General features: G+C 45.3%; 1 protein-coding gene across 1 annotated transcript in view; it reads right to left on the bottom strand.

The window, feature by feature from the left end:
• Positions 1-22,899, bottom strand: part of STIP1 (stress induced phosphoprotein 1) — a 30,196-nt gene extending 7,297 nt beyond the window's left edge. The window contains exons 1-9 of the mRNA XM_066582797.1: positions 22,759-22,899; positions 12,833-13,042; positions 12,087-12,228; positions 11,860-12,001; positions 8,783-8,954; positions 7,358-7,484; positions 4,589-4,691; positions 3,877-3,997; positions 1,908-2,004 (exon numbers count right to left, since the gene is read on the bottom strand). Of these exons, the coding sequence (XP_066438894.1) occupies positions 1,908-2,004; positions 3,877-3,997; positions 4,589-4,691; positions 7,358-7,484; positions 8,783-8,954; positions 11,860-12,001; positions 12,087-12,228; positions 12,833-13,042; positions 22,759-22,767 (1,123 nt within the window). The 5' untranslated portion in view covers positions 22,768-22,899. The remainder of the gene's footprint in view (positions 1-1,907; positions 2,005-3,876; positions 3,998-4,588; positions 4,692-7,357; positions 7,485-8,782; positions 8,955-11,859; positions 12,002-12,086; positions 12,229-12,832; positions 13,043-22,758) is intronic.
• Positions 22,900-24,006: the final 1,107 nt, after the last annotated feature.

Below are 24,006 nucleotides of genomic sequence, written 5' to 3'. Positions count from 1 at the left end.
AGACAATCCACAGTGCAACCGCAAATACAAATTGCGGATGCACTGCGGATTTGAAGGTTAAAATCAATTAGGGAGATGGAGTAGCAGATTTCTCTTTTCTGCATGGATGATCCGCAGCACTTCCAGGCGAAAAAACCATTACATCCGTGATCTCCTGCATGCGGAATACAACCCGCCCCTGTACATGAGGCCTCAGAGTTGCTGATTGTAGTAAAAGTAATATTGTTTTTATTGAAGTTGGGTCCTATTCTGTAAGTTTTGAAACCACATTGTCTCACTTGGCCAGCCTTCGGTCCTGCCCCAACAGCTCTTCTGTCCATAACATATCTGCAGATGGAGGGGCATGTAACCACATGTCACTCAGTCTCCATAGTAATACACTACACACAGCAGCACAGTGGAGGAGACCAAATGACGTGTATGGTCAAACATCTATCCATCTGCAGTTATCTTATAGATGGGACAGCTGGCAGGATGGAAAGCTGAGCAAATGAGGGGATGGCGGCTTCATAAATTCAGAAGACCAAGACACAAGTTCAATAACGGCAATATTAGCAAGTTTAAATTGAGTTTATTGCAAATCCATTTTCAATTAGGCATGCAGTAACCACCTCCTTTAACCCAGTAGTGACAAAGCCTGTTCGCGCCTTATTGACGGAGCCAAATTTTGGAAATCTGACATGTCACTTTAACATAGAATAACTCTGTAAAGGTTTTGCATATCCAAGTGATTATGGCACTGTTTCTTCACAACATGTTGTACTTCATTTAGGTGGGAAAAATAGACCAATAGAATTTATGTATATTTATTAAAAGCACCAAAATTGGGAAAATTTTGAAAGTTTTTTTTTTTATACATTTTTAATTGCAATATCTCAAATATGTGCAAAACATACTGTACAAATTTTTGATAAGATATATAATTTCATCTGTTTATTTTATTCTGGACACACATTTTAACAACTTTTTTTAACCATTTAAGAGATGTACAAATTTAACATTGATAATCAACATTTTGAGGAACACGGTTTTCCTACAGCAAGGCAAGATTGCAAAGGCTCATAAGTGTCAGAATGATCGATCCCCCCACAAATGACCCCATTTAAGTTGACCTTAAAATCATCGTTCAAACAAAAAGGTGCCTGATGCCCATGTTTACATGTAACAATTATCACTCATTTTCGGCCGTTTGAACGAATGTTCAACGATTAACGTTGCGTGCAAAAGGGCCTTAAGGCCTCATGTCCACTGGGAAAATAAGAATTAAAATCCGCAGCGTTTTTCCCGCACGCGGATCTGCACCCCATAGGAATGCATTGACCACCCGCGAGTAGATAAATACCCGCGGATGGTAATTAAAAAATTTCTGGAGCATGAAAAAAAAATGGACATGCTCCATTTAGGTGCGGATCACGCGTGCGGGAGCTCATACAGCACACAGCTCAATTGATCTCCCGCATGAAAAATAAAAGACAATTACAGTGCATCCGCACAGCATCGGCAGCCCAAATCCGCGTTACAAATCCGCAGCGGATCTGATTTTCCCCGTGGACATGAGGCCTTAGTGCTTCTAGCAGAGAACAAATCTGTCTTGCTGCACACAATGTAGCAAGTGTGAGGAGTGGTACAAACCTTTATTCTTTGCTACAAAGTTACTGTGATCAGTTATCACATGAACAGAGACTAACTTTATTGGCCTTCGATCAGTGCAGTGATGATCTAGTCTGCAACATCCTGTACACTGGGATTTGACTACAAATAATGTAGAAAACTTCTTTGGAAGCACCGTAAGAAGGAGAAGTCCCCTGATAGGCCGCCACAAAAATACTACATGGTGGCCATTAAAGGATTACAACAGATTAAATTACAGGTTTCTGGCATACAGAGTTTCATTAAAAGTACTTTACCTTTTTGGAAGGCTTCATTGCCTTTATTCTTCTCCTCCAAAGCAAGCTCTGGATTGATATATGCTAGGCGTTCCTGTTCCTTCAAGATTTTCTCTGCCTACAGATAAAACAATAAAAAGCCATTAGGAAATATGTCCGATTTTTTTTTTAAATCATTTTTATTAAGTGTTTTGCAATAAACGATACAATACACTAAACAAACCTCTGTAAGGCTACTTTCAGACCTGTGTCAGATTCCGCTTTACTGCTCTGTTCGGGGAGCAAGAAATGGGAATCCCCGTGGTCAAATGGCTCTGTCGCCAGACGGAACCCGAACAGTGCCAGACGGAACCCATTGACTATACTGTGGTCCGTCAGCTTTCTGCCCAGCTGCCTGGCTATTGGACGGAAGAAAAAAAAAAAAGCGCTGCATGTAGCGCTTTTTCTTCTGGTATTTTGAGCCAAATTTGTGACAGAACCCAACAAGGTCTCACAAACCAATAGCAAAACCTCCCAGTCAGCACACATCACCTTTAGCAAAGGCATTACCCGTTACCGTGGTACCTTAAATGAAAAGGGTAACATGGCAGATTATTCGAGATAGACTGAGGAACGATGAACTAGCAATACAGTAAAAGATAACTATTCAAACGGTGATAAAATGGCAGTTCTACACTGCTAAAACCAATTGCCATCCCTTTTACCTCATATTTGACAAGTGCCAGGGAAGCTAAACCTGGGAAACCAAAAAAATGTCTCAGGTTGCCTGGAATTTTAGGCCTTATTCCGGTATTTTTGTGCCACAGATTCTGAAAATCCCATCCATTTTGTTCTAGGAGCTCTAGTTTCTGAGATATTCCTGATGTCATTATCTATTTTGTTATTTATTTTCCCACCAGCATTTGATTACTATTAGTACATATCGCCACGGCTGCACATCACACTTGGGTTGATGCAACAACGTGTAAAGACATTGAAGAGAAATGGAAGGCGTTTCAGCTACAAACGTAGAATATTCCTGGGATGAACATGGAGGAGCTGAAAGCAGGTAAATGCGATAGACCACAAATCCGGGAACTCATGAGAGACCAGCGTTTCAAAGATTCAGTGGACAACTTGGCGGCTCGTTGCCTTGTATGGCTGTAAAGCATTTCCTTGGGAAAAATAAGGCCACTAACTCCGATGAACTTGTGGAGAATAAGCCCACTTCTGAAGTATATGATCTCATTACATGTCCAAAACATAAATAAAGCCCGCATCAAACACCCAACCACTGTTCCTCTGAACTAGCCCCAACATTTGCCTCCCATTTGTCTTAACTGTCAATTACGGATTTTTCAAGATTTTAGGAAGTACCGTTTGACAAGATACAGAAAGCCATTTACTAAACGTTCGACACCCAGAGCAGTGTCAACCTCATTCAAATGATTACACATTAGCAGTTCGTGTCTGGCATTATAATGTAGGTTTTAACTAATATATATATATAGCTGGATTGTAGCGTTAGGCACAACAAAATCCTCCTGTAATGGAAAAGGGCGCACTACAGCCCCCCTTATAACACTGAAAAAGTGTATCCATGCACCTACTCAACTTAATCGCTTAATACTCTCTTCCTCCCCAGTACAGATTGACATATACCTTGACCCTCATTGGGACAAGTTTATCAATATATTTAGGTCAGTTTTCTGATTGGGCCAAAAGCCATATTTATGAAGCTCCTGAAACTTTACTTACATATACAAACAGGTCAGAAAACCGGGTAGGGCTACAGAGTTGTGCCTAGCCCAACTTATTCATAAAAGATTTCCTGAAGGTGTCAAATCGCACCGTAACCAAACTAACTATCCTTGTTTTCCTCCAACAGGACAAGTACTGCACACTGGGGGAGAAGCCAGTACGTTGCTCATAAATCCTCAATTGCATACAGTCTTTTGGGAAATACCCTACAACTGTAGGCATTACAAGTTTGGCTTCTCTGAATACTGACCTGCTGACATTTTTTAAGAACGTCTGGTGTTCTGTGTTCTGCCAGAGATTTGTTGAAAAACTGAATTGCTTCCTTGTACTTTTCTTCTTTGTAGTAGGAGTTTCCAATACGTGCATACGCTCTGCGGAGAAATAGACAGAGAAAAAAAAAAAAAAAAAAGTTTTAAGTGCACATATGAAAACTGAGGTTATCACAGCAATATTTCTCATAAATCTTTGGGAAGAATAGGTTTTAAAAGCTTACATACTAGGCCAAAGGAATGTGCATCTTAAGGAAGTTTACGATACTCAGTTGTATATTCAGGCATTGATATGCTTTACGACAGAAAATAAAAAAGGCACAAAATGACTTGTTTTTAATAACAAGTGTTACTGGAGATCTGAAGTGACATCATGGACTTTGTAAAGCGAATAGAAAAAAAAACAGTGTAGTTTCTGAATAGCCCCACTCCCCAAAATCTCTATTCAGAGGTACTGTGTGTTTGTAGACACCCCTCTATACTGCAGTCTATGGACATTCTGCGTATGCCGAAGCCTACAGTTTGCCCATAGATGAAGAGCACAGCGGTGCACGTACAAAACATGCAATACCTTCAGTGCAGTCACAGTTTGAGAGATATCAGCCCAGGAACAGACAGCATAAAACCGCAACATATTTACAGCACTTATCAAAGGAAAGAAGTAGGTTCGCACATCACTCCATTGGGACTCACTTTGCAATTTGTCTATAGTCTTCACGATTTTCTCTTCCTACATCGATGGCCGTTTCGCAGAGCTCTCTGCACCGATTGTAATCCCCTTGTTCAAAACATACAGCTGGGTAACAAGAAAAGACAGGTCAGTGAGGTTTTGGAAGATAATTTACATTTTAGGCCACGGTCACACAGGGCGGATTCCCGACGAAAATGTCGCGGTTTGGCCGCAGCAAAAACCGCGACATTTCCACCGGGAGAACCGCCGCGGCCTGCGCTCCCATAGAGAGCGCGGCCGCAGCGGGGGAAAAAAAACCCTACAAAACACATGCTGCGTTCGGCAAATCCGCGCCGCAGCAGCGGCTTCTGCCAGCTTAGCTGCAGCAGATTTGCCGTCCCGTGTGGACGAGATTTCTGAGAAATCTCGTCCACATGGCTGGCTAATCCCGGGATTACCGCATGTGGATTTGGCACAGCGAAATTCCGCGGCAAATCCGCCCCCTGTGAACCCAGCCTTAAAGGAAGTTTTCCTAACGAACTTTTTATATAGTTTTTGGGCACGAGGGGCCTCTAACACTCTAACACTCTAACACTCTAACACTCTAACACTCTAACACTCTAACACTCTAACACTCTAACACTCTAACACTCTAACACTCTAACACTCTAACACTCTAACACTCTAACACTCTAACACTCTAACACTCTAACACTCTAACACTCTAACACTCTAACACTCTAACACTCTAACACTCTAACACTCTAACACTCTAACACTCTAACACTCTAACACTCTAACACTCTAACACTCTAACACTCTAACACTCTAACACTCTAACACTCTAACACTCTAACACTCTAACACTCTAACACTCTAACACTCTAACACTCTAACACTCTAACACTCTAACACTCTAACACTCTAACACTCTAACACTCTAACACTCTAACACTCTAACACTCTAACACTCTAACACTCTAACACTCTAACACTCTAACACTCTAACACTCTAACACTCTAACACTCTAACACTCTAACACTCTAACACTCTAACACTCTAACACTCTAACACTCTAACACTCTAACACTCTAACACTCTAACACTCTAACACTCTAACACTCTAACACTCTAACACTCTAACACTCTAACACTCTAACACTCTAACACTCTAACACTCTAACACTCTAACACTCTAACACTCTAACACTCTAACACTCTAACACTCTAACACTCTAACACTCTAACACTCTAACACTCTAACACTCTAACACTCTAACACTCTAACACTCTAACACTCTAACACTCTAACACTCTAACACTCTAACACTCTAACACTCTAACACTCTAACACTCTAACACTCTAACACTCTAACACTCTAACACTCTAACACTCTAACACTCTAACACTCTAACACTCTAACACTCTAACACTCTAACACTCTAACACTCTAACACTCTAACACTCTAACACTCTAACACTCTAACACTCTAACACTCTAACACTCTAACACTCTAACACTCTAACACTCTAACACTCTAACACTCTAACACTCTAACACTCTAACACTCTAACACTCTAACACTCTAACACTCTAACACTCTAACACTCTAACACTCTAACACTCTAACACTCTAACACTCTAACACTCTAACACTCTAACACTCTAACACTCTAACACTCTAACACTCTAACACTCTAACACTCTAACACTCTAACACTCTAACACTCTAACACTCTAACACTCTAACACTCTAACACTCTAACACTCTAACACTCTAACACTCTAACACTCTAACACTCTAACACTCTAACACTCTAACACTCTAACACTCTAACACTCTAACACTCTAACACTCTAACACTCTAACACTCTAACACTCTAACACTCTAACACTCTAACACTCTAACACTCTAACACTCTAACACTCTAACACTCTAACACTCTAACACTCTAACACTCTAACACTCTAACACTCTAACACTCTAACACTCTAACACTCTAACACTCTAACACTCTAACACTCTAACACTCTAACACTCTAACACTCTAACACTCTAACACTCTAACACTCTAACACTCTAACACTCTAACACTCTAACACTCTAACACTCTAACACTCTAACACTCTAACACTCTAACACTCTAACACTCTAACACTCTAACACTCTAACACTCTAACACTCTAACACTCTAACACTCTAACACTCTAACACTCTAACACTCTAACACTCTAACACTCTAACACTCTAACACTCTAACACTCTAACACTCTAACACTCTAACACTCTAACACTCTAACACTCTAACACTCTAACACTCTAACACTCTAACACTCTAACACTCTAACACTCTAACACTCTAACACTCTAACACTCTAACACTCTAACACTCTAACACTCTAACACTCTAACACTCTAACACTCTAACACTCTAACACTCTAACACAGGTGATGTCCTATAAACTTGTCACATGGGCTTCTTCTATAGAAGCCCCTGACAGGCTTCCAGCATGTCACCAATGGTGTCCCTGTTGGGCCTTCTATTGGCTGCAGTGGTTATGTGGGTAAACCACTCATGTGACCATTGCAGCTGAAGTAAATAGAAGACTGGAGGAACGAAGTGCGGCAGAGCATCGTGGCAGCGGGAACCTGAAGTTTTATTTTTTTTAAATTTTGATATAAATGCCCCCCCCCCCCCTTCAACTAACGCAACAATAAGTCAGAAAATCCTTTTAACAACATCCAATAATATACATTTCAAAAAGACGATTAAGTTTGAAAACTTACCTGCCTGATTTGTAATATATGTCATGTTAGTCGGATCAAGTTCCCGGGCCTGAGCGTAGTGCTTTAGTGCAGCTTCGAAATCTTTCTTCTTGTAGGCTTCATTGCCAAGCTCTTTCTCCTTCTGAGCCTGAGGAGAACATAAAAGTTTGAAATAATCAGCCCCTTAAAATCATATTTAACTTGCGACATTGACGTTAGTAAAAAGAGCACGCACTAGGCCACAAGATCTGGCCTTTTTTGATTCTACGCCACCAGAGTTTAGGGGAAAAATTATGTAAATGGTGCTGGGCATGATTAGAATATCATGAAAAGATGCTGAGAGGTGACTTCAGCAGAAAGTCAGCCAATTTGGATAAAAGTTGTGCAGTGTATAAAAGCTTTTGAAAATGTTTTATTGATGCATTTTTTTGTGGGGACAACTGTGCGTTAGGCCTCCTGTACACAGGCGGATTTGCACTGCGAAATCTGGAGCGGGATTCCACCTCCAGATTCTGCAGTAAATCCAGCCCATAGCATGGTATGAGAAAACATGATTTTGATTATCCGCTCGCGGAGAAGAAATTGCAGCATGCTGCGATTTTGTGCAGGCTACGCACAGCCGGCTTATCAATGCAAAGTGGTCGTAGGAGCCGCGTCATTGCCATAGCGACAGCACGGCGTCCTCTGTAATGCGCATGTGCCAGTCGGCGCTGGCTGGCACTTTCGCAGTAGAGGCGGCTGCATCATGGCCATAATGACAGAGCAGTAGACAGGTAAGCTGGGGTCGCTGGGTCGAACTCCGCTGCGGGAATCTTGCAAGCAGGTTCCAACCAGCCCGTGTGCAGACGGCCTTAGTTAAATGAAGATGATCCCCTGGGGACAGGTCTTCTTTAAAGTGGCTTATGCGGCACCAGACACAGCCGAAAGTGATGGTTTCTTGGGGAAAAAAAAAGACCATCCTTTATCTTCTCATACTACTCCTGCAATTGAAGTGTTATAACTTCAAGGGGTTTTCAGGGAAAGAAAAAAAAAATATGAATACTCTATCACAGGCTTCAGCAGTGATTCTGCCTTGGCTGCTGAATCCAGTGACCATTAGACACTTCTGGGTTCGGTATGGTGAGAAATATATATAATTTTTTTTTTCTTTTTTTTTTAAACATATTTAGAAAACACAGCTGGGAAAGAACACAAAGTACTGAATGCCACGTGCTGTAATTTCAGCTTGCAAAAAATATATTAATAAAACAATGATACAGTGGAACCTCTACATTAAGACTCCCTCCGAGAGGACCACCCCTAATTTCCTGTAATGGATTTTCATTTGCACCATATATTATGCATTCTGACAACCTTCTTTGAGAAGGTTACCCCCTTAAAAGACAGCTTCCCAATGCAATTTAGGGTGTGGACTCAAGAGGTTACACTGTAGTAATCCCTGCTCACCTGTTTTTTGTTCTCCGGAAGATCTTCTTCCATTGGCTCTGATTTAGTCTCTTTCTTGGGCTGAGGGGGAGGTGGTGCAGGCGGTTCCTCTTCCTCATCATCCCCACCACTTCCCAGATCCACTCCAAGTAATACACTAAGCGTTGCCATGACTCGTGGATCTTGGAGCTTTCTGTATTACCAGAAAAGAAATTCAATTGAATATCTTGTAAACGTTAGAATTTTAGCAACGTAACAAATGATTTTTTTTCCCGCTACATTAGAGTGAATTTATTACAGTTTTTTGCTGGCAAAAATGGGTCCTTAACCCGTTCCAAGACATACATGTACGTTATGGCTGGGAAGGAGTTTCTTCAGAATGTACATTTATGTCACGCCATCTGCAGCAGAAGCAGAATGTGAGGAACAGCTGGACTCCAACTGCAACAGTGGGGATTGCCAGGAACACTCATTACTACTTAACCCATTACATTCCCTCTGACATTATCGAGTCTCCACCATAAAGTTGCAGAGAGCTGAGAAGTTGCCATGGCAAGGACTGATCAATCATAAGATGGCAGGTTAAAGTCTGCTAAAGGAACATTGGGAATATATATATATATATCTTTTGCATACTTCTCACTTTTTTTTTTTTACTAAAAAGAAGGTTTGATATAGCCACATTCAAAAAGTCCCATACAATAAACTGAGAAAAAAAACCAAAAAACTTTATCCTGCATGGCAAGCACTAAGGATTTAAAAAAACAAAAAAAGAAAAAAGCTTTTCGTTCATTTTGTCTCTAAAAAAAAAACAAAAAAAAAAAAAACCAGCAAGCACACCAAAATGGTACCAATAAAAAGCTACAACTCCTCACACACACAAAAAAAAAACAAGCTTACATAATTCAGTCGATGGAGATATGAAAAAGTTATGTGTTTTGCACAGTGGAAGCATCGGTGCGTACCACCCACCAGGCACCGACTGCTGGAGTAGAATGCACCGTACCACGGAAGGGAGGCGCTCTGCTCTTTGCACAGTAGGCCTCTACCACCACTGATCGGATCAAATGAGAGAGGACCACCTTGCAAGCCGGAAAAAAAAAAAACAAACACATCTCAGGGCATCAGAGATTACAAACAGGGTCAGTGTGTGTGGGAAAAGGCCTTTTGAGAGAGAGGTAGGTCCTTAAGGCTCATAGTAGATAGTTCATGAAGAGCATATTCTCTTGGATGAACTATGGAAGGGCAAAATGAAGGTAGAACGAGGTCCACATTTATGTGAAATGACGACAATACTTTAGGTAGAAAAGGTGGTACAAGACGCAGGACCACCCTGTCCTGATGAAATAGGGTGAACGGAGGTTTGGCCAACAAAGCTGCGAGCTCGGAAACCCGGTGGGTGCAAGTGACTCATTTCCAGACCTTACTGTAGGAAAGATAGGAGGTGGGATAAAAGAAAAGAAACGCATAGAATAGAAACAGTCTTTGCACCAAAGAAATGAAGTTTTTCTAAACACGATGATAAACCCAAGAGGAGAGTTTTATAACCTACATGAGTTTGCTGCCAGGTTCTGCAAATTTACAGGCCCCCCCAAGACCACGGCTCAACCCTCACGCCGTCAAACGAAGCGTAGACAAACTCAGGCTGAATAGGGCTCCTTGTAAGAGAAGATCTTCTTGAAGATGAAGGCGCCACAGAGCTGATAAGACCCACGTACCCCACACAATCTGGGGCAATGAGAATTACCAAGAGGCCTTCCATTTTGATAAGACACGGTATAAGTGGGAAGGAGAAGTGGAGCAAGCAGAAGTTCGCCCATGGAAGTCTATTGCTGGACACAAGTTTGTAAGCTTACAATTGATTTGTCAGGATTTAATAAAATACGGTTATTATAACCAATAGACCATCGGGTCTTTAGTTTCCTCTATGTTCCGGAGCATGGGGGAATCTTTTTTTTTTTTTTTACTTTTTCTCGATTTGGCATTGAAAAGTTTTGAGCCAACAAAAGGAAGGCTTATTAATAACCTCTTAGAGGAGGCATTTATGTCCCAGGATTTTAGTCATAGGGTGCGGCGTGTTGCTACTGAAACCGCTGAGGCACGAGCTAAGAGTCCTGCTGTGTCCATGGAAGCTTTGCAGATAAACTTCCCCACCTGGCTTATCTGATGCACAATTTCAGCCAATTCTTACAGAGGAGAGCTGGAGAGAATACTTCAGCATGGATGCTTGGCCAATTCAGTAGTAGCCTTGCTGACCCAACAAGAGGTAAACACCAGGCAAACCTACTGCCTCAAAAGAGGACGTATAGTGGATTTTTGCCAGCCAGGACACTAGTGGATCTACTGCTGGTGAATATGACCACTTTTTTTCAGCAAGTCACCTGGAAAGGGATACATGAGGTCCAAGCGCTTAGGTTTACCGAAGTGTTTGTTCGGAAAGTTCCATTCTCTGCTCAAAACATTGTCAAACTCTTCATGAGGAGTGAAGGCCTTAGGAGAACTCTTGTGGGGGACACAACCACTTCGGATAACGCATTGCTGCTGCCCACAATATTATCGTGCAAAAGACAATAGCAGTTTCTAATGTTAAATCACATTGCATGAAAATCGCACAGGGGCAGATTTGCATTGCGGAATCCGGTAGCGGGCGTTGGTCTCCAGGTTCTACAGCAAATACAAGCCATAACCTGCTATGGAAAAAATGATTCTTCCTGCACATGAGCGGAAACTAAATGCGGTTCCCACTTGCAAAGGGAAATGAAAATAAAAAAATCATCAAATCACAGCTTGCTCCATTTTTGCACAACTTCCATTGAAGTCAACAGAAGCAGTCTAATCTGCAGCCCTTCCATTGCGGAAAGGTTGTGGATTCTGTGTCGTTGCTGGGCAATTACATGGGAAAACCAAATGTCACAAAAAAAAAAAAAGCTGACGAACAGCGCTTCTGCCAGGGACGGAATGAGACATCAGGCAGGCCTAATGCAGGTGTGGATTTGGCTGCTGGAGACTAGCTGAGGATTTTCCACTGCCTTGATATACGGCCTGTGTGACGGCACCCTTAGGGTTTACGGTGATTTTAAAAAGGGATGTGTACTCACGTGCCAAGATCCGATGGTTTGTTTCTCAGTTGTTCTATAAGTTCTTTATAGCTGGGATCACTAAGGAGGGCTCGTGTACGAGGATCAGACTCTAATTTCTGGAATAAGTTAGGAGAGTTGAAAGGATTCATAAATTTCCTCTCTGTGGAGAATGAAAATAAATAAAATTGTATTTAGTAACGCAGATAAAAGACGCTCTTATGGCTCAATTTAGACTAAATTTGTACCTGCTAGCCGTGCTTCCATATTCTGCAGGCCCTCTTTAAGCTGTGCATTTGCTGGCTCATGCGTTAGACCCTCTTCATAGGTTTTCTTAGCTTCCTCAAAGCGATTAAGAAATTCCAAGGCTGCAGCTTTTCGGGAATATCCCTATACAAGATGACAGTAAGTATATGGTCAACCCAGCAGAACTATGTAGGACGAACGAACATATTACAAGCATAAGATATCATGATGTAACCAATCTTATCATCATACATCTGGAACTGGCAGAAAATGGAAATATCAAGTCTACAGACATCCAGTTTATAAACCACCATCAACTGGAACTTGTCAAAGGTACAGGATGAAACTCTACCAGCAGCATGCAGCAAGTTATCCTAGAGCCTTGTGTTGTCAGTAAGCGGTCACCTCCACATGTGATACCTTTATTTGTAGCTCCGCTATCATCAATTTCAATACAATATTATAACTAAAATGTGCGAATATAAAACTTCCTGTAAGCAAGTTATTGGCATTCTATGGTAAAGGGCAGACAATAGTCTGGTGACAGGACATTACACTTCTGGTGGGCACCATGCATGGGATTACTGAGATCTGCAACTCCATTATTGTGTTCTCCAGTACCTGAAGAACAGAAGTACTTTTTTGTCTTTCCCGTTATGATCCAGTCTACACAAATAATCCGTCTGCTCAGATCTAGCAGTAGATATGCAAAATTAACTTTTTCCATTTCTTTGGAAGTGATAATTACCTTTCCCCAGTCGGGCTTCAGCTCCACGGTTTTGCAGCCATCTTCTAGGGCTTTAGCGTAGTCTCTCTTTTTGGCGTAGGCTGCAGAGCGATTACTATACAGCACATGGTTTTTGGGGTCTAGTTTGATGGCTTCTGAGTAGCATCGCAACGATTCATCCAAATCCCCAGCTGAAAGAGCCTTGTTGCCCTTCTCTTTTAAGTCATTGGCCTGATAAAAACAGTAAAGAAAAAATGAAGATGAACACCGCTTGTATTTCAGATTTACTCGTAACATCTTCATTCCATTCTAGTGGAATCTAATAAAACCAATAACCAGCTACTCCTATAGTAATTGGTCAGCCTCCAGCAAAATATTGCTGAAAAGTCTGAGTCTCATGGTCTACAGTTGGGGTGGGGTGGGGGTGGGGGTTGTTTGAGCACCAGACCCCCCCCCGACTGCTTCCTTAAAAGGGTTGTCTCGCGAAAGCAAGTGGGGTAAGCACTTCTGTATGGCCATATTAATGCACTTTGTAATGTACATCGTGCATTAAATGAGCCATACAGAAGTTATACACTTACCTGCTCCGTTGCTGGCGTCCCCGTCTCCATGGCTCCGTCTAATTTCGCTGGCTTCTTGCTTTTTTAGACACGCTTGCGCTGTGCGGTCTTCTGCCTGGTGAATGGGGCCGCTCGTGCCGGAGAGCTGCTCACCGTGTCGTCATCGTAGCTCCGCCCCGTCACGTGTGCCGATTCCAGCCAATCAGGAGGCTGGAATCGGCAATGGAACGCAAGGAAGGAGAAGAAAATCCACGGTGCACCATGGGAGAAGCCCCGCGGTCCACCGTGGGAGAAGACCAGCGGCGCCATCTTCAAAAGAAGAATAGAAGAAGCTGCAGAACGCTGATGCAGGTAAGTGCAATGTGCTTTTTAAAAACTAACCTATGCTTTCTTTTTAAGAGGGCAGAATGCGGGGGTAAGTGAAAAAAATTTTTTCGCTTTCGCCGCGAGACAACCCAAATAGTGCGTCATTCAGGTGTCGTGGCCTTGTGAAAGCCCACAGGGCTGTCATATTTCCATCTATGAAGACGTGCCTGTCACGTCTTAATAGGATGCCTGCAGAAGTATACTGTTAAAGTGTGGTGGTTAGTTAGTGGCAACAGAAAAAAATAACTAATTTTTATTTATTTATTTTAATTACTACAGCAAAAATAAGCTATAAATTTGGTATGAATATAATCTGAATAGTTTGCCATGTTTATACTGGGCAATCATTCATTTTTGCCGATTTGAGTCCAGTAAAGTAATCATTTTCTTTATACTCACCGGATTCGCCATTTCAGATAAGCAGCTACAATATTTCTGGCAATCATCCACTAGGCCACACCCACTGCTCCACTGAGCTCCGGCCCGAAATATGAATATTCATGAGCTGCTCCTGCCGCTACTCTAGAGCGAGATCTGTGTTCGAATCGGACTCATGCCCCTGCTCACTTCAGCGGGTCAGCAGTGCGTGACTATCTACAGGTCTGCTGATGACATTGGAGCAGGGCATCCCTCAGCCTCTGTGGATGGGCAGGGATCAGCATGCTCATTAACATATGAAAGACTACAATGAATGAGAGGACTAATTAGCGCTTCTGTGAGCTTATCCTTCTCTGAAGGACAGCAGGGACTTGCCTGTGAGTATCTACAAAAACACATTCCATCTCAAGGCCAGGACCCCTATAAGAGGATTACTGGAGTTACTGGTGGGAAAAGTTGGGGACAAGTCTCTTTGATTAGTATAACTTTTCATACTTGCTGTTGTCTAAACCAGGGGGCATCTTGTAGTCCATCCATTTCTGCAGGCACAGTGCATCGGTAATGCATCCCTGGGAACTGGCTCGTGATTGGTGTAGCAGGTCTCCACATTAAGTAAGGCTGGGTTCACGCAGGGCGGATTTGCCGCGGAAGTTTTGCTATGGTAAAGCCGCCTGCGGCCGCTGATTCCGGGGATAGCCAGCCAAGTGGATGAGATTTGTCAAAAATCTTGTCTACACGGGACGACGAATCCATCGCAGCAAAGCCGGCACAAATTCCCCGGCTGCAGCAGGTGTAAATTTTTTCCGTTGTGGGCACGCTGCCCTCTATGGGAGCGTCAGCCGCAACGGAAAAGCATACGGCCAAGTTGCTACAAAACCTGTGGCTAAGTGCCACAGGTTTTTAAACTGCGCTTTCCCGGTGGAAATCTTAGTTTTTCTCTGCGGCAAAACCGTGAGATTTCCGCCGAGAATACGTCCCGTGGGAACCCAGTCTAAGTGGTCACATGCATCTCCACGACACTAACCAGATACCTGGCCCTTGGATTTTTAGCATTGTTTGGGACAACCAAACGGCCCCTGGGAATTGAGTGTTCTGCACAGGAATGTACCGGCTCTTTGGGTCATTATTAAAGATGAGCAAGTATACTCGCTAAGGCACTACTCGCTCGAGTAATGTGTCTTAGACTAGTATCTCCCCGCTCGTCCCTAAAGATTCGGGTGCCGCCGCAGGGCGGGGAGCTGCGGGGGAGAGCGGGGAGGAACGGAGGGGAGATCTCCCTCTCTCCCCTGCTCCCCGCCGCAACTCACCTGTCAGCCGCGGCGGTCCCCGAATCTTTATGGACGAGCGGGGAGATACTCGGCTAAGGCACATTACTCGAGCGAGTAGTGCCTTAGCGAGTATACTCGCTCATCCTTAGTCATTATCCATGGTTATTGTTAGTAAAATCACTCTTCAGTTCCCTTTAACCCCTTAATCATGGCCAACATGTCATTTTACTGACCTCACTAATGGGCTTTTAAGCTGCACATACATCTTTTTAAGGTGGTGGCTTAGCGGACTACTGACAGCCAGGCTCCTGCTCTAACCACCAGATGGGGAGAAACCTCAGATCCTGACAGTGCAACCCTTTACAAGGTAACAATAGCAACTGCTCTCTTTCTGCCATTATACGATGGCGCCATCTGCTGACTAGAGCCAGTACTGCGGTATGGGAGATGCTGGAGAGGCCCCCGACAGAGCGGCCAGTAATATGCAGTAAGAATACCCTGCCGGACATCTTTCGACATAGGAGCTATACAGCTTTCAATAACAAGGTCTTCAGATGTCAGACAGTGGATTGGAAAGGGTTAATACTGCCCTCACCAGTGTGAAGGCACCCCAACTCTCCCAACTCTTGGCTAAAGCACAATAGTGCCGCTAGACTTCGACCCCCTGCACACGTGTGGAAATTCCGCAGAATTTCCACGCGTGGAAGCGGCCATAGGATTGCTTTAGAAAACACAATTCTAGGCAGACGGCCGCGGTTTGTCCGTGCGGCAAACAAATCACGGCATGCTCTATTTCTGTGCGGGGCTTGCAGAGCCCCGCACAGAAATGTCACTCTCCAGCCGATGGCTCCGCTCTGCGCACGCGCCAGCTGGCAGATCAAAGAGCCGGAGCCGCAGGAGAGGGGAGTACCGCACTGGTCCCTGCAGGAGCTCGGGTTTGGTCCGACACGGCCGTCTGCAGGCGGCCTGAAGCTAGGAACTTTCACCTGGCCTGACAGGTCACTCCATGTATCCAACTCAAATGTTCTAATTTTATGGTGGTGGTTATGAGGATGTCACAAATCTAATGACACCAGAATCATTCACCAAAGGTCATGTAAAGGGGTCAAAGTGTGGTGCAAGAAGAAGCCTGTAGATCGATAAGGGACAACTTTTGGAAGTCTAGATTTGCTACATTATAGAATTTTGTGAAGGTGGAGACGTGCCAAGTCCCACCACCGGAGCGTCCGGGTATAACAGAGCCTCGACGTCACAGCCAAGCCTTCATTCCCACAGAATCTGGAAGGATTCCATGTAGTATGGAAGTATTTGGCTTGCGCTGCCATGTACCATACATTAACCATCCCCGCTAGTGTCTGCAAACCATCCCTTAACCCCTTACGTTCTGCAGGCCTCTGCCACCCCCGCTCTGACTCACCCAGGGCAGCGTGGGCTGTATAGAAAGCCATACAATTCCTGAGCTGCAGAGCAATTATCCAAAGCATAGGCTATGTAATTGTATCACTCCAGCCAAGATTTACACAGGAAGGAGGGAAGCAGCAACAGAACTACTGACAGAGAGAACTTGGGTCCTCTGTGTAGAGAAAACACTAGAGAGCAGACACTCCCTTCGCCCTCCTCACGGCGTCCGGCTCCAGGTCTCCCCAATGACGTAATGTTTACAGGCTGCAGCACCCAGCCTACAGGACGCCACAGGCTGCTGCAGCCAATGAGAGATCAGCAATGCACTGCTGAGCGTCGTCATTGGCTGCAGCAGCCGATGATGTTCTGTACACAGGCTGCTGCAGTAACATTATGCCAGCGGGGATTCCCAAAGTGGTGACAGAGTGCCCGTAGTATGAGCGCTTTATAATAAATGTTATTTCTTTCCACACAAGGGTCCTGCTGTTACACAGATAACCCCTTAAATACCAGCTGCAATCACAGCTAAACAAGGCATCCGAATATATGGATGTGCCTCAAGTACACAGTAAGCCCATACAGATGATAGACGTGCCTTCATGAATACATATATGGCCCGCCGCTCCCAACCTCCATGGTGTCCGCTCTGAGACGATTTTAAAGGGATGCAACATTCCAAACATGGAGAGCTTTTGGTAATCGGCTACAAGTAGGGCTGAGCGATTAAATTAATTTGCCCCTTAGAATCGCAAAATCCCTTTTTTCTGCCCAATTAAGATGGCGAACACTGTATTGAGCTGTATACAGCGCCCCATGCCATGGCAGTGGTAAAATGCTGCATTTACAGAGCCTTCACAGGGCAGTTCTAGTGGGTGGGCTGCAGGCTTGAGCCAATCCAGCAGTCGGATGCTTTACTTCCTGCCTCCCTTTCCACCGCTCTGCAGATGAATCTCGCTGACGGACTACTTTAAAGCGCTAAAGAGACGAGTTGTGCACCGACATTATATTAGGGGGGGGAGGAGAAACCGGAGTGCTGGCTCAAAAAAAAACACGCAGTTTTTATGGAAACCAGTAAAAGCAGCGGTTATCACCATGATCACAACAACAAGTACTATAAATGTATGTATGTGTGTGTCCACCCCCCCCCCCCCCTCCGCACGGTGAGCAGCATTAATGTACACATTTGTTTTTTCTCTCTTCACCCACCTCCCAATAAGCCAAGTAAAAATTGTCCTAATGGAAATTACAACCCATCCAAAAAAACTAGACCTCGCACAGCTCTGTTGGCGAAGAGTAAGACTTACCTCCCTCCCGCAGGCGCTTTGTACAGCGTTTAGCGCTGCCTCTTTCAGCTTTGCACTAAACGCTGTATGACGCTCCCATTCATTTCAATGTTGCTGCTCACACAAGCGTCAAAACGGAGCGTTTTCAACACTGCGCTTTGACAGCGATGCAAGTTCTATCTTTGGCTGTGCAAACCATTGAAATGAATGGGCAGCGGTTTCAGCGCTGCCGAATACGTGGCACAACTTGGTACCACATTTTTGGCAGCACTAAACGCAAACGCTAGCTGCACTGCCGAAAAAAATAAATAATCAATCCTCACCTAGCTGGCGCCATCCAGGTTCCTGCCCTCCTGCCAGGCAGCATTTTGCAGAAATCTCATCAACACGCTGCGGCCAAACTGTGCGGAAATGGCCATGCGGCGTGGAAATTAAAGACGCAGCATGGCAATTCATTTTTTTCCCCCGCAGCAGCCTCTCTCTTCTCTATGGGGAGAGACGGCCGTAGCAGAAATGCAGGCGGCGAAGTCGCCCTAAAACCCACAGCTGCGGTTCTCCAGCGGAATTCTCACATATTATCGGTGCGGCCAATCCATGAGAATTCCGCTGGAAATCCGTCTTGTGTGAACCGGGCCTTGTGGGTCTTGGAATGCGGCGAGGCAAAGAAACACTTAAAAATTGACTTAAAAAAAAAATGAAACAGGCCAACCATTAGCAGAATTACGAGTGCTGCTCTGGGTTATAATGTAGACTGCAACTCAGAATGACTGCAAAATTAGGAATGTCGTGTACTTAAAGCAGCTTTTATCAGATGATGGGAATAACCCTTTTATAGTGATGGAATATCCTAGCAATATCATCACTTTATCATCCATAGGAGTCAGACCTCTGGAAGCGCCACCAATCCCAAGGATAAAGGGGATGCAGCACTAGTTGCCCCCTCCTGCATCATCCCTGCAGTGGGACCCCGACCACCAGTCTGCCCCATTCCTGCCCATCAGGCGGCTGGGACAGCACTGTATAGGGGTAATGCAGTAATGCCGGGTTCACATGTAGCGGTAGCCATTACAGTGCGACAAAACTGCAGACATTAATAGTGAATTGTTAGGAATCTTTTAGGCCTTTTTCAAACAGGCGACAGCGATATTACATCTGTGTTGTGTGCGCTATGGCTGTGTTTTCTCGTAGCGACATTACGATTTTGTGTAGCTACAAAGTCACACAACTTTGTAGCGCTCTTCTGCCAGGATTTTCAGGGACGGTTGTTTGCTTGCAATATAAGCCCTACCCTGAAAACAAGCCCTGTCTGCATTAAAAACACATCACCTAACAGCTGCTGTCAGGTCCGCCGCACGTCCCCTCTTCAGCTCCAGCAGACATGCTTGTATTTTCAGTAAGCACTTCCTGGCTTGGCAGGTTCAAAATCCCCACCTCAAGGAAGTGTATTTTTTTAATACAGTGTTTTTTTAGGGCTTCCTACTGTGTAAGGCTGCCTGTCCACGGGCGTTTTTGAATTGCGTTTCCCCGCAGTGATAATCCGGACGTGGGGAACGCAATCCACGCTTTCAATAGCGTGGCTACGGAGAGCTCTTCCCCCTGTCCACGAGCGGAGTACCATAGCGATTCTCACTCGTGGCCGGCAATTCGCAGCACGATAGGATGACCACAGAGATTTGCCTGCCGGCTTCTGCTGCGGGATTTCGCAACGCCAGTGGACAGGAGGCCTAAAGGTTGTGTTGCACCGCATGAAAACCACATTTGTGTGTGATGCAACAGAAAGGAAGGCTCCATAGGGAAACATGGGCTCCTACAAGACCTCACAGATCGCAGCAATGTTTAGCAATGTGCGGTTTTTTCCTCGCAACACAGCAGCAGCCTACAAAACATTGATAATGTGACGGAACCCATCGGAAAGCACGGGCTCCACATACATGTGATTTGTAGCGCTGTCACATCACGAGAAAATCGTGTGATTTTATAGCCCGTGTGAATCCGGCCTTACAGTGTTATTTCAAATATACTTTAACTGCAGCATGGCGATTCCCAATGTAGCAGGCAGTTAGGAGGGACACATGGCAGCCGACGGCTATGTAGGACCCGAGCCTTCAGGAAGCGCAGCGCTACATCCCCTTCATTCTCAGGGTCGGCGAGGGTCTTGTCACCCCAGGACAGCAGCGGAAACTAACTTACGGGCTCTTCTGGGACGCGTACATATCACATGGCAGACTCACTTGGTGAAGATCAAGCGGGGTCTGACAGTCTGTCTCCTTTCAGACAACCACACCAGTGCTTCCCGGAGAAGAATGGGACGGTGCGCACGGTAGTCTGAAAACACTTGGAGCATATCACACCACAAGCGACCTTCACCGGGCGACGGCGCGAGAACGATGAAACGGGCAAATATGAGAACATCCCGTCCCCTCACCATAACTTACAGGATCCCTTTAACCCATTAAGGACATGCCCCCCTCCTTTAAAAAAAAAATCATAATTGAGGGCTTCCTTTTTGTGGGACGACTTGTATTTTTTAATGGTGCTATTTAATGTACCGTATATATAGTGTACTGAAAAACTTTTTGAAAATTCTAAGTGGAGAGAAATGAAAAAACAAAAACTAAACTCCGCCAATTGGTGGGCGGTTTTGTTTTTACGGTGCACAGACTGCTGCACGAATGACACGACCACCTTACTCTGCGAGTCCCTATGATTACTAGATACCAAGTTTATAGCGTTTTCTTTATTGCTGTACCACTTGTTTTTTTTCCCCAAAGATCTTTTTTCTATCCTTTTCTGCCGCCATCTTCTGACAGCCATGAGGTTTTTATTTTTCCGAGGGCTCATTTTTTTGCGGGACGTCCTGTAGTTTCCATTGGTACCATTTTGGAGTACGTACGACTTTTTGATCAGCTTTTATTACATTTTTTTCTTGAAGATGGAGCAATTCTGGCGTCATTCGCCGTGCGAGGTAAATGTTGTGTTACTTTGATAGATCAGACTTTTATGGACGCAGCGATATCAAATAGGCTTGCTTTCTTTTTTACTATTAATTTAGATTTTTTTTACTATAATTATGGTAAAAGGGTGTTTTTTTGTATTTTTCAATTTATTACCTTTTTCTTAATAACGCAATAAAAAATTTTTAAACTAGTTTTTTTTTTTGCCCCTGCAAAGGGGAAGAACTTGCGATGCTTCGATCACTGCTGCAGTACGATGTAATACCATTGTATCACATTATACTGTGACCTCACAGGCAAGCAAGCCACACCACAGGCATGGCAGGCAATATACCATGGCAGTCCTAGGGGCTTTTGGAAGGCCCCCAGCTGCCATGGCAATCGTGGGGAGCCGCTGGGACCTTAAACAATCGATAAGGGCATTTAAAGGGTTTAGACCACCGATACCTTTAACAGCGTTCTGCACGAAGTTTCACGTGTTGCGCTAAACACTGCACCACGCCTCCACTGATTTCAACGGGGCTTCTTACACTAGCGTTCTAACGCCGCGGTTTGTAAGCCGTCTGTTCTATTTTCAGGCATCTAATCGCTGTTTACCGCACCTCGTCACCCACTACAATGATGGGGTGTGTCAAAAAAAAATAAATAAAACCCCTGTCAAATGCGTTCAAAAAAGCCGCTCGAAATCGCAGCATTTTGCTAGCGCCTGTGTGAGAGCGGCCCGACAGACGCGATCAGAGCTGTTGTGGGCGAGCGGCGGCCGTGAGAAACAGCCGGCACCCACATGGTACGGAGTAGGGTCGACCCTCCATACAAACCCCCGAAGCTGCCGGACGACCTGTATGCCCTGTGGCACTAAGGGGTTGTCTGGCCGTGAGGCCCTAATCATGGGTGCAGATGTGATGTAAGCAGCCATACCCACCTAGTCACCCCCCGCGGGGCCCAGCTGCAGCTCCACGGTGCGCTCCGCCAATGTGAGGCCGCCACCTGCTGGTCTCCTGGCATCACCACTTAGATGCACGTGACCGCGGTGGCAGTCAGGTGATAGCCATTCACAAACAACGCCTGGAGGGCCGTGGGAGCTGCGGTGCTGGACTGCCTGGGGGGACGAACGGAGCAGTATGGCTGCTTCATGGCTTTAACACCTTTCACCCCATGTTTAAAAAAATAATTATCTACCCCAAGAACCCCCCAATAATTTTTATATATATATATATATATATATATATATATATATATATATACACACACACATACATACATACATATACACACACACACACACACACACACACACACACACACACACACACACACACACAGAGTCGTTGCCAAGGAGAACTGATGGCTTTGACCACTTCTAACCTTCCTGCCAGCCGGAGGACGGCTCCAGCACTGCCAGTCTGCCCATGGCAACCACCCCAGCATCAGGAGAGGGATGCTGACCTCCATCCATAGTAGTAACCTTACCTCCCTACATACATAGTGCCTGCCACAGCTGCAAGGGGCGCCCCCTATCTGCCCATTACTGCCTCGGACACAGGTGGCAGTCACCCCGAAGGGGCCTGAGGAGGCCCAGGAAACTGCCCGGAAAGTTAATGAAGCCCATGTAGCAGGCCGGTGACTGGCCGCAGGGCTCCCCCGTGGACAGAGGAGAGTACCCGCAGCGAGGACAGCCCCGTCCCCCCTGTATAACCGAGAATCTGCCGGCCGTGCGCACAACTTCTGCCCTCTTACCGTCTCCATAGCTGCGCTCCTGCCTCTCCACGCGTCTTCTCGAACCTACTAGAAGATGACAGTTCAGAGCCCGCCCAACACGCCCCACGCCATTCGCGGACGTCTTTAAATAAACGTTTCTGATTGGTCAGAGCCACCGTCAATCACCAAGCCGTCCCATCCTGTCGACTTTTGGCAGGGAGTTGCTAGGCATCGTTAAGTCCCTCCTCTTGGAGTGGCGGCGTCCTATTGGTCGAAGACATTCTTGTGAATTGGGTGGAATTGGCTGGTGAATTCTGGAAGCTTCTACTGCGGGGATTGGCTGACGTCACGGCTCTCCATGCCATTGGCCCGTGCTCCGGTCAGTCGCGGCTTCACGCCCATTCAGTCTTCATTGAGAAAACCTGACGTCAGGAGGAGAGCCCGTGAGGAAGTGGCAGTGTGCGGCTGGCAGATTTCAGCCGCAGTTCAGCAGCGCTGCTGATTAGAGCCACCTGATTGGCTCTTCGGCACCACGTGACTACACAGCGTGCACGCGGATTGCCTTCAGCAGCCGTGCACTACACACTACAGTTAAGCAGTCGTGCACTACACACCACACTTAAGAAGCACGGGGTTAGGGTTAGGTTTAGGTAACCCTAACCCCGTGCTGCTTAAGTGTAGTGTGTAGTGCACGACTGCTTAACTGTAGTGTGCAGTGCACGGCTGCTGAAGGCAATTCGCGGGCACGCTGTGTAGTCACGTGGTGCCGAAGAGCCAATCAGGTGGCTCTAATCAGCAGCGCTGCTGAACTGCGGCTGAAATCCTAAATATGCGTGCGGCTGTGGCCTATGGGCTCTGTTCACACCTGTGTGTGCGTCCTTCTTGCCATCACAGCTACCACCAGCCCCTGATGGACCCTGCGGATGCACAATGGAGGCTGGCAGGCTTTATCACTGCGTTGGACGCCAAAAAACCTCCCATACAGTTGCATTGGGCCGCATACACCGGATGCACGAAATACGTGTGCAAAAATTTTGCAGCATGTTCTATCGTGGCACACGCTACACGCCAACATAGAGTATGGGGATTGGCAGCACACTGGAAACACGGGCACTTGTGTACACAGAATCTTCTGATCTGGATTATGATTTCTCCAGCAGGCTTTGGGGTATTTTGTCGCTTTCCGAATTGAGTATCGTGTGCACACATCGTCGACCAGAATCAGACACAAATGCTTGTCTAAAACCGGGAGAGTCTCTACACTGTGTAGAGGCTCAGGCTTTTTAT

This window comes from Eleutherodactylus coqui, chromosome 11, assembly GCF_035609145.1.
Source record: "Eleutherodactylus coqui strain aEleCoq1 chromosome 11, aEleCoq1.hap1, whole genome shotgun sequence".
In the NCBI taxonomy this organism is placed as follows: domain Eukaryota; kingdom Metazoa; phylum Chordata; class Amphibia; order Anura; family Eleutherodactylidae; genus Eleutherodactylus; species Eleutherodactylus coqui.
The sequence above is the reverse complement of the archived record's forward strand: the minus strand, read 5'-3'. Positions and strand labels throughout refer to the sequence as shown.